Source organism: Dreissena polymorpha, chromosome 4 (assembly GCF_020536995.1).
Source record: "Dreissena polymorpha isolate Duluth1 chromosome 4, UMN_Dpol_1.0, whole genome shotgun sequence".
NCBI classification, from domain to species: domain Eukaryota; kingdom Metazoa; phylum Mollusca; class Bivalvia; order Myida; family Dreissenidae; genus Dreissena; species Dreissena polymorpha.
In genome coordinates this window covers 99,745,940-99,757,917 of record NC_068358.1, presented here as the reverse complement: position 1 = coordinate 99,757,917, position 11,978 = coordinate 99,745,940, and the positions used below count along the sequence as shown (strand labels likewise).

At 34.0% G+C, this 11,978-nt stretch overlaps 1 protein-coding gene across 5 annotated transcripts in view; it reads right to left on the bottom strand.

The window, feature by feature from the left end:
* The window catches only part of LOC127879197 (uncharacterized), a 35,638-nt gene that overhangs the window by 3,603 nt on the left and 20,057 nt on the right, over positions 1 to 11,978 (bottom strand). For 3 of the 5 annotated variants that reach the window (XR_008048966.1, XM_052425895.1, XM_052425893.1), the window contains exon 4: positions 1,653 to 1,686. The exons of the other annotated variants lie outside the window; for them this stretch is intronic. Coding sequence is in view for 2 of the 3 variants with exons in the window: in XM_052425895.1 (XP_052281855.1) it covers positions 1,653 to 1,686 (34 nt within the window). In the remaining variant the exon portion in view is untranslated. The remainder of the gene's footprint in view (positions 1 to 1,652; positions 1,687 to 11,978) is intronic. 5 annotated transcript variants of the gene reach the window in all.

Here is an 11,978-nt window from a genome sequence, read left to right as displayed (position 1 = left end):
AAGGATATCACAAACATGAGTAAACCCATATTCCCATTTTAGGTCCTTTGTGCTGGTGGCAGGACATAGAGTGGCACTTGTAGAAATGGAGAATGCATAACATTTATGGAAGATAGGATCAATGTTGATAACAATTGATGACTAGAAATGATTCCTTAATCCAATAATAGAAACAATACACATACAAAGTTTCAGATTTCTAATAAATGCGTTTTTAAAGACGACTTAAAAACAAACAATTTATCAATCTGTGTTATCAGAGGGGGCAATTACGTGATGATCTAAAGGATATCAAGATGGCGGCGTCCGTTCCAAAACAGGTATTTTTCGCCGTTTTATACCCTTTATTTCTTTAATTTAATTATTTAATGAAGCTTACTTTCCAGTCAATACAGCAAAAAAGTGATTAGCGTTTATTTCGTAGTAATATTCGTTTTATATCTCGACTTTACCCTGTGCGCAATTCCTTAGCGGGAGCCGTTCGGCATGTAATGTGTGATCTTTACTGGGTTTCACTTATTGAATTACTGTCCTGCATATACATAGATGCATATTTATATTTTCAATCCGTATACGAGTAAGCTGTTTATGTTAATAAAGCGGTCTGGTATGAGGTAGATGACTTAAACCTGTCTTATACAGTTTTATTAACCAGAATCGTGCATGATCTGAATGGGTTCCAGATTTGATATGATCACAAAGGGGTCCCGTTTTTAGGAAACAGCAAATCCCCATTTGATACTTATGTTTTAAGGTCATTTACGTCCCGGTATTCACACAGGTTGCAGCTATATATGATTGTGTGTGTGCGCGCGCGCGTGCGTGCGTGTGTAAAGTGACGGGTATTTAAGTTTAGACAAAATTGTAATGTCACCCTAAGTTGTTGATTTATTTTGCTAGGTTTTGCTAGAAATATTTCATGTAATGTTAAGATGTTAACACGTTAAATAATAATGATCAAACCGAAATTTTGAGGCGAATATGGCATCGACCTCAAGCACTTCAAGCACGGACCGTCTCTGCACTGAGTGTGGCCGACTGTTCAAATCAAGGAGTGGCTACAGCCGTCATATAAGACAGCACAATGGACAAGCCCCACACCGGTGTTGTGGGAAAATGTTCTTTGACAAGGACAAGCTGAAAATTCACAGGTATTGCAGACCATCTCGTGAAATAGATCTCGATTTTACTTGTATTAGATCTCGATGTGTCTGTACCTTTTTACACATAACACAAGTTGTTATACATAAGACATGTTGCTATCAACTCTGTTACTATTAATACGTGTACCTCTTGTGAATATATTGTATGATGAATATCGATGATGGTTTTTCGTTGTTAAATGTCTATAATTTTATGAGCTTTGTATTCATAATTTAGAATCGATAATTATTTAAGTACAGTGAGTGGTATTCAAAGCATACGTTTTCACAAATGTATTTAGCTAGCGCACAAGCTATATAAGTCCGAGTTATTGAAATCAAACAATTTCTAACACGTCACATCTATCATTCTATTTTTTTTAACAGAAATCATATTCACGGAGAGGCGGCCCGCGAGGCATGTTCACAGTGCGAGAAACTGTATGCGACCCGCCAACAGGTAAAAAAGCAAGTGACTGTTGTACACAACGATAGTACAGGAAACTTTACCTGCGACACGTGTGGTTCACAGTCAAAACAGGGCCTACAAAACCACAAAGCTAGTCAGCACGAGGATCGTGCGGCGCATGCCTGCAAATACGGTAAAGAATACCGACACGCAACAAATCTGTACAGGCATAAAAAATAAAAAAAGCACTAAACATATGTATCGAAACAGTTATAACTATGTATATGCCTTTTATGTTTATTTATGTGTATTTCCTCTTAATTAATTGATCTCACATATTTTGTGTAATGTTATTGAAAATTGTTATATATACATCTCTTACACATTGATTTATGTGATTTAAAGTTGTGATTTTATTAACCTCTTTTATATATTGATTTATGTGATTTGAACCTTTGATTTACTGTTATATTGTGCAATTGACAACCAATAATACTCAAATATTGTTTGGAGTCGCTTTACTCTTCTTGTCTGAATTTAATGGATAATTTTATTCTGATCAGTGATCTGAAATTCTACTCATGGTGTATCATTTGTTTTTGTTTTATAGTTCATAATATGTTTTGAATGAAGAAACGAATTAAAATAATAAAACATGACTTTTTTTCTTGATATATAACTTACACAGGATGATTGCAAAATGATTTATTTTGTATACATGAAAATATGTATTAAAAATAGCACATACTACAATTAATAAAATTAACAAAGACAATGCGAATGCTAGTTTACACTGCAATAACACTTAAGAGGTCAACATATTTGAAGTTAAAAGTAAGATGTTATTCCTGTTGTCTCCAAGATAGAGTTGAAATATCTTTGAAATAAAAAACATCACGAATGAATCAGTATTGTCAATATCTGGTGAAGTATACCCACGAAGGTATAAGTTATAAAATGGGCATCATTTGGCATAAGAGACATTATATTGGACGTTTCATTCTTTGGTGGGTGGAAACAATGAAGATGTGTGTTGACAGATCTAAATAAACCTATCAAATTCATAATTATCTAACACTTTAAGCAGACAGACCTAAAGTTAACACAGATTATAAACACCGAATAAAAACTGGTGTTTTGCATACAACAAATGTAATACATATAAACACCAAAATTAGGATGTACGTCCCGTTTCACTATATATCAATGGTCAGTTAATTGTTAATAAAAATGGAAAAAATGGTACACTTACGTATTCATAAAGTCTTACTTAAAGATATAGAAATGTAAGTTGGTATACACATTTTACAATGTTGGGCTACTACTATATTTTCATCTGCTAACCTAAAATATACAAACACGGCAGTGACAATTGAACATGGTACATGTTTGTCGATGCAAAAATAATGCACACTTTTATTTTTTAATTCTTTCCACCAGCGTCACTTAAGTATCATTTAAATACTGTCCCAACCATTTTACTCTATGTCCATTCTTTTGGTTGGTAGCATTCTGCTGTAGTTAGTTCGGGCCTTCTCCCAGCGCACCCCAATAGCCCCTTTCTGAACAGGCATTTCTTTCCTCGGAGACATGGTCAATTCTTTTCCGTCCAGGCAATCGCTTCCTTCCAGGCTAATAGCTTCCTTCCAGGCTAATCGAATGCGTGGTCACTGTCATTATATATTAAAATAGGTATTACATCGTTTACGTTATAATGAGGATAAATGAAGTCCTAAATAAAATTAATGGCATATGCAACATAAACATTATTGGCTACTAACGTAAGTATATTTCAGAAATATTTGATAAACTGTTGTAATGTATTGGTAGGCTGAAGAAACATTACTTAAACACTACATTTAAAGGTGGGTTAACACAATGCTTATTGTTCAGGCCGGTTAGCTCAGTTCATGGACCGCTCGATAGCAAGTCAAGGGTTCGAGGTAGATCGAGCTCGGCACTACATCCCGATATTAATGGTGATTATTAAATTAAGACAAAAACCCTCTGTAACTAATTCATACTTACATCCCTTGCAGTTATTATTCTTGCGGTAGCCTGTTGGTAGGCCACACGTTTTCCTGTAAAAAGTATTTTAAAAACTTTAAAGGCATAAGTAATTTTTAAATAAAAGGGAGCGGCATTCAAAAGTTGTGTTTGGTTTTGATTAATTAGATCTGCTAAGTTTCGTTCTAGTTAACATGTATCTTGTCTAAATACTTCTATAGCGTTTACTTTTACACCAGAAGGGCATTCAACGACCTCACATTTTTCGGCTGAAATCGGGATGCGTTGTGATCATCTCAAAAGCGGGACCCGTTTAGATAGTAAAACATTTTAAGTTCTTATTGCTTGAAAAACGATTTGTACACATCTGTATTTTACCAAACACATTAAGAAACATTCAAAGAATAGTCGTATATGGATTATAAATACAAATATGTCTCTATTTATATGCAGAAGAGTTATTTCACAAGTGAAACCCAGCGAAGATCACAAATTACATGGCGAATAGCTCCCGCTAAGAAATTGTGCACAGGGTAAAGTCGAGATATAAAACGAGTATTACTACGAAATAAACGCTAATCACTTTCGTGCTGTATTGGCTGGAAAGTGAGCTGCATTTAATAATTAAATTAAAGTAATAAAGGGTATAAAACGGCGAAAAATACCTGTTTTGGAACGGACGCCGCCATCTTGATATCCTTTAGATCATCACGTGATTACCCCCTCTGGTTATACTGGAGGGTTAATTGTTCCATAATGAGCATCCCGTGTAAAAAAGGGACTTTGACCCGAAACCTTTGACTTAGGGGACAGCAAATGCACCTTTTTGAGTTGACCTGGTTCTGTATGAATGAATAGAGGCCTGCGGAATAAAATGTTTTCCCATATAGTCAGGGGCCTAACCATTTTTAATCTTTAGCACATGGTTAAGAACAATCTGGTTTACACGTTTATTGACTGGTAGCCAGTTGAGAAATCGAAAGTGTTCTGGCTCAATATATGCCCTTGCATCGAGACCAAGGACAAACCGCAATAACTTATTCTGGTGGTTTGGAGCTTATTTTGTAACACTTTGGTGAGACTATGGTACCAAATAGAGCAAGCATAATCAAAATAACATTGGATCAAAGACATGACAAGAAGTTTCTTGGTTTGCTGGGTGAAATATTTTTTCTTTCTATATAGATATTTTAACCTGGAGTTGGCCTTCTGAATGACTGAACGAGCCATGGTTTCAAAGGACAAAGTTTGATCCAATGTAGCCCCTAGGTATTTGACTGAAGGTGTAGATTTAATAATGGTACCATTACAAGATATATCGAGAGAATCGTTTGACCTGATTATATGTCTTGAACCATAATATGCTTTATATATTACAAACACAATCACCCTCTTTGCGCACGTTTTCATCTACGCGCGTAGCTATAATGAATTTTTTTTCCAGGTTATAGTTTTCCTTCATGTGTAAAGCCAGTCGGTTGATTTTTGCAAATATATGATACCATCATAGACTTATTTTGATGTGTTTAAACTGTTTTACAAACCGGTGAAATGTGATGTGTACACTCAAATAAAAAGCACGATATTCAGTTAATTGGTATTGACCAGACTCCTAATATATCTACAAAAATAGGTATCATGTTATTAAACTTTTCAAACAATAAATAGAACCAAAAATTATTTTAACGTGTTTTTACATGTCGTTTAAATTAAAACGAAACTGAAAGTGGCTAAAGTATTACCTTATTTCCGGCTTCGAATGTAATTGTTACCGTTAATTGAAATAGTTTACATGGGTCATGCAGCACAGTTATTTCAGGACGATGTTTGTAATGAGTTAAGATTTTGATTTAAAATTTTAAATGTGATCATTTGACTACATTCTTACCAAGCTCACTATTAAAAATCATTCATCCGTCGTGACGATTGGGCGTTTTAGCGAGTTGGGTATGTATAGTTTCGTCTTTTGCATGTGGAAATGATAAGACGCACTATTATTATAAATTTATTTCGATTTCATCATTTAAGGTGGGTTCTTACACGAGACAAACCTATAATTCATTTAAAAAATGTATGGCTCATATGAATATTCAGAAGCGAATCCGCGCATTTTGGAAAAGTGCATGCTACCCATCTCACGTGATTGTCGCGGATGAATGATTTTATCGTTAGCTTGCACCAAATGTAGTCAAATGATCACATCTACAATTTTGAATGAAAATCTTAACATATTACATAGCTATTAAGAGAGATATTAAAGTTTGAAAAGTTTTGCGTAAGAAAAGTCTCTAATTCACTTGCAGGTAACCTGTATTATGCCAAAATGCGCGGTTTTCTCTAAAATATTCATATGGGCCATACATTTTTAAAAACTAGTTTTTTGTTATCCTGATGTGGAAAACCACCTTAAATGATATAATTAAACCAATTTTAGATTAATATTGCATTTCACCACTTCCACGTGCAAACAGATGAAACCATACATCCCCCACGTGCTTAAGCGTCCAATCGTCAAGGATAAATAATTTCTCCGTGAGCTTGCTAAGAAGGTAGTCAAATGATAACATGTTAAATCTTTAATCAAAATCGTAACTAATAACTGAGATATTTAAGTTTGAAAAGTGTTGTGTTAGAAAAGTCTCTAAGTATATGTCGCTGTAATAAAATATTATAATATAATAATACTTGTTAATAAAATATGCACAATTTACATTGTGTTCCGCCGCATGGAGGTACGCGTGTTCTATTTTATTTTGGAAGTTGTCGTTACACAATTAGATACATTTTACAATATCGGCGTGTTTGTAACATAAATTTCTTGCGGCAATATTGTATATTATGATGGCTGCTTGCATTTATAAGTATATTGAGGTTAACATAACCATAGAACACTATGTTTATCCTGTGCGAAAAACATATTCATTCAGCCTGACTTCCAACGCACGTGGCTCGAATTTTTCCCTGTATGATAAAATCGGACATGTTCACATATCGACACATACATAAGGTATCGACTAACAAAATGATGTTTTAAAGAAAAATACAGCCAGTTTATCGATAGGCACACATTGAGTGTTCGACAAAAAAGTAGAACAATACGAAAATACATTATATAAATAGTTTATGTATACATGGGATTCAACTTCAACTGATGTTTTTGTGGATGTATCTTGTGTTTGCCTGTTTTCCACATTTTTTCCATAAATAATTCAATTGACATATCAATTAAGGAAGCCATAACAAATCAAAATTAAAGAAGCTTTAGTTTGCTTTATTATGATGATGTATTGAAATATGTCACATTTTTAAACATTATATTGCCTGCCTTGTTGACACTAAAGGGATTTTGCAGAAGAGTTGTGTCGCCGCTCTGCCCGAGTATTGGTGCAATAGTCTTAACATATAAGATGCATGTCCGTATATGGAGCGGCAAACCCGCATACTCACTATTGAGCACAACAACGTAATCATGACTCTACAGCACCGTCATTAAAAAGATATGTAAACTTTTCTATTGTTCATTATCTAAGTTGTTCTTGATCACGAAGTTTGAATTGAAATAACCTTGTTCAACGTTTGATGCTTTATTTGATGATGTATTTTTAACTAACAATGCTAAATGCAATACACACATTCAGTGAGCTTTTGATCAGTCCCGTTAATAATGTGATTTTTCCCTGACAGCATATGCCATGTACTGTATGGAATACAATAGTAAGAAAGATTGAACGCCCAATTTAAAACCAAATTTACACATTCACTCGTTTTAATAATGTTCACACATTATTCAATTTCGTTGGATTGCGGCTGAGGCATCTCAGTCATTGAACGAACGGCTCCTACAACACAATAAAGCGCTCAATACAGGACTCTCAAGACCCGTGTCATTGGAAAATGCGTCTTATGTCATATGAAGCCAGGGTAGCTTAAGGCCAACCTACGATAGTAAAATGCCGTTTAAAAAAAAGTAAAACCCCTTTAGTTGTCGAATTGAGTACATATAAAAACGTTTTCGCACCTCACTTTAATTCAATCACGGTTGTATTAGCGAGGACGATTGCAAGAAAGTCGCGAAGTCCGATTTACTCGCCATTTTCATTCAAACCGGAAATGACAAGTGACGCAAATTTCACAAATGTTAATGCTCTCAATAACGAACCGGTATTGTAGGGATTTGAATGTGGTATTTGCCACAACTTAAGCATGAGGAATTGGTGAAAATGGAAGATAATAGTGATTAAGAAGAGTTTTATGTTGAACCGTACATGCATGAGCCGGAATTTAGTGACTGTCAGTAAGATTTGTCAAAATTTGATTCGGACAGCGAGGAGTCTTTTGTCGAAGCTCAAGATGGTCGTAATACGATTTGGTAAATAAATAATCGTCTAAGTGTGTTTAATGTCTGAACAAAACACGATTTAAGGTTGATTGCTTTGATTGTCATTCTTAAAGGGGCCTTTTCACAGATTTTGGCATGTTTTGAAGTTTGTCATTAAATGCTTTATATTGATAAATGTAAACATTAAATCTTTAAATCCCCAGAAACAAATCAAGAATAAAATTTAAAAAAAGAAAAAGTTAACCCTCCGCAAGGCTCGAACCACTGACTCTTGGAGTCCTGGATTAAAAAGTCTACGACTTAGAACACTCGGCCATCCTTCCGGATACAATGACAGATGTATTTTATACTTTATATAAGCAATCCTCTTATTTTCACAAAATATAACGACAACAACAGAACTCTCCACATTATTAATTCGTTTCGCGTTGCAACGTTTTATAATTTTCAGGGTTTTAAATCGTCAAAAGATGCATATAATGGCTATTTTAGAGCATGGTATATGTCCAGTATTACTGTTTCTTTACAGATATCATAAATAAAACGAACATTTGCGAATCTGAAACAACTTTTTTCAATTTTGTCAATTTACCCAAACGTGAAAAGGCACCTTTAAGTACGATCGCGTTGAATATGACTTCGTTGTACGCTTCATAATTATCAACATATAATAATATGTATTAGTTTGTATGAAGACGATGTACTTGTGTATAAGTCTGAATAAATTGTCTGTCTGTCTGTCTGTCATATAACGGATACTTGCAACAGTTCTGATTGGTTTATTGAAACTTTAAATACAACTTCCACTATAATTAACTGATTAAATCAAATGGGAATGTATGTATAGATATAAGGGGACAGGGTGGGGGACCTTGCTGATAGTGATTCATGTTTATGCTGTGAAGTTGATTTAACTGGAGAGGGCTAATTTCCTGCCAAGCATACATAAGATGAGTATTTTATACGTTATATAAGCAATCTTCGTAGTTTCACAAATTTAAACGACAACAACAGAACTCTCCAAATTATTCAATCGTTTTGCGTTGCAACGCTTTATATTTTTAGAATTTTGAATCGTCAAAAGATGCATATAATGGCTATATTAGACCAAGGCAAATGTTCAGTAATACTGTTTCCTCACAAATATCATAACAAAACCGAAAATTTGCGAATCTGAAACAACTTTTTCAATTTTGCCAATTTACCAAACCGTGAAAAGATCCCTCTAAGCATTTTTGTAAGTTTACACACTTATCTTTTACCAACACATTGATTCTCTCATGATTTCATAGAAGATGAAAAAATTAATTGATACTGACAAGCATACATAATATTTTTGAAACTTTCATTTTTACGACCAGACCATAGCCCGCGTTATTTATAACTTGACATTAAATTGTCCATTTTAGGGCTGTTATACTAATTCGCCAATTAGTCCTTTATAATACGCAAAGGGTTCAAATAACCATTTTAACAATAAAACCATTGATACAAACATGCGTATACAAATAATGACATTTTGAAAATAATCATAATCTGATAACTACTTAAGGCAGTACAAGGATCAATGTGTATTGTTATATTATTACATATATAATTTGTCGAGAAATGTCAGAAAATCGTTTTTATTACTTGAATCCGGTATGTGTATTTGCAGTTGTGTCTGCACGTTCCTTGCTCCCGAGAGCAACACATTGAACCACACCGAATGACTATTTGTGTGCAGAAACACTTGCAACACACGCTTTGAATAAATGAACAATTATAATAAAATAACACAATATGGATTGTCAAAGTTGACAATAAGCGAGATATGTTCAAGATCCAATGCGTAATAACAATGGGCGAGTGTCCGTGTCATGCGCATCGTGTTTAATTGATGTCACCACCAAAACAGGTGGCGGAAATTCCCAAGCGGTGTTCGGAACACATAATTATTGTAAGTATAAATATGAATTTTGCCATTTTTCTTGATTCCAATCGTTTTATAACATATTTATTTATAAAATAGCAATTTTCGTCTTAAAAACGGCGTTTCGCCTTATAAGCCTATACCATTTCGGTTTACATCTATTATTTGTATTTATTTTTGCACGTTTATAAGACAAAACGATATTAATAAAGTCTATTTATGACATGCCATACCCTGTTTCCCATGTAATATAATAATTACATATATATTTTATCTTACACATGTGTAATATACTTTATAAGCGTTTTCATTGGCTTATTTTCGTTCGATTGACCAATCGCATTTCGTTATTTTGCTGAAATGGCGTTTCAACGTCAAATGACGTCACAAAATGTAAACAACATTCGGGATTTATTATTATTTTTGCGTAAATATTTCTTTAATTTGCTCATTTAAAAGCATGTGATATAAAGATCTGACACTCGTTGTCATTTCATACCATATGTTATTAAACTCGTCCAGGAAATACGTTAGTAAGCTCGACAATGGCTTGCTTACTAACACAATTCCTGAACGCTTTTAATAAAATATGGTTTGATATGACAACTCGTGCCAGATCCTATATATCGAATGTTTTCAATATTAAAACATCTCAGAATACATCGATGAAGCGACTCACTATGACTAATACTTGAGAACAAATACACGCATCCCACGAGTAAGATTTAACGTTAGTGTTTAATTTAAAGTGATATTAGACGCATCTAACAGTATATGCTATGTTTATAGGTGTCTATCGCAACCGTTGTTTATTTTGGCTGTTTTTACTTTATATACACTTATATTTGTTAATGCAGCATCATCATATGAAACAATATACCGGATAGAGAACATTTGCATTTGAATATCAACCGTACTTTCGTTTTGACAACTGACGACAGAAATGATTTGATGTACATGAATCTAAATTTAGTTTTAGTGAAGATTCGTTCAAACGACACAAAGACACAATTTAGTTTTACGGATCGTTTTACCTTCCTGCAACGATATCTATTCATACGACACACGAATACTAACTCCGATCCTAATAAAAAGACAGTGCCGCTCGGCTTAGACTGGGACAGTCATGTAAAATATCGAATTAAATAGCTACTGTATCGGATATGTGAGTTCAGTGGTGTGTTCCGCGAAGATTACACTTTTTATGGAATGTAAAGAGCACTGCTGGATTGAATCAGTTATATAAGGATATGCACGTATCCTTTCCAAACTGACTCTCTGAAAATTGACAAAGATCAAAGTTGGACATGAATATTGACTGAGGTGTGTTCGTGATGCTTTGCCCTGGAAAAGTATAGAGCTTGTTCGAATAATTCTTGTCCAATACAGTTTACATTAACATTTGGAAATTATAAATAAAAACCTATTAAACAGATTCTGTTTTGTTTTCTAGATTGGATGAATACACTGGCTTTACTTCTTATTCTTAGTGTGTCTTGAAAGTACCTGTTAGTACTTTCAGTGATGACTCATTATTTAAAAGTTGTTGCTTTTATATCTGCGTATATTTGCTACAAATGCTAGGGCAGAAGTTCGCACGCTTTTCCACTATGCGAGACGCATGCAACGAGTATGTTATATACATAAGCTCATTCCGTTTCAATGATGGCCAGTCCACATCGACCGTATAAACAAGACTGCAAAATACTGCAGTTGTCCCCTTTAACAAGAAAGTTTACCTTATACAGTTACACAATTTTTTATTAAAACTTGAACAAAATTGGTCGCTGCAGAAAAGAATATAATTCAAGTGGTCAAAACCATACAATGTATCCAGGTTATATGAACATCAATATGAAACTAATTACAGTAGCGTATGGTATCAAACATTTGTGTAAAAGGGGCCTTTTCACGTTTTGGTAAATTGACAATTTTAAATTAAAAATTAAAAAAAAATGTATCAGATTCGCAAATTTTCGTTGTAGTTCATATTTGTGAGAAAAAAAGTAATACTGAACATTTACCATGCTCTTATTCTAGAGTCTAAAACATCGATTATATGCATCTTTTGGCGATTTCAAAACCTGAAAATTCTAAATCGTTGCAACGCGAAACGATCGAATAATTTGGAGAGTTCTGTTGTTGTCGTTATATTGTGTAATATTACGA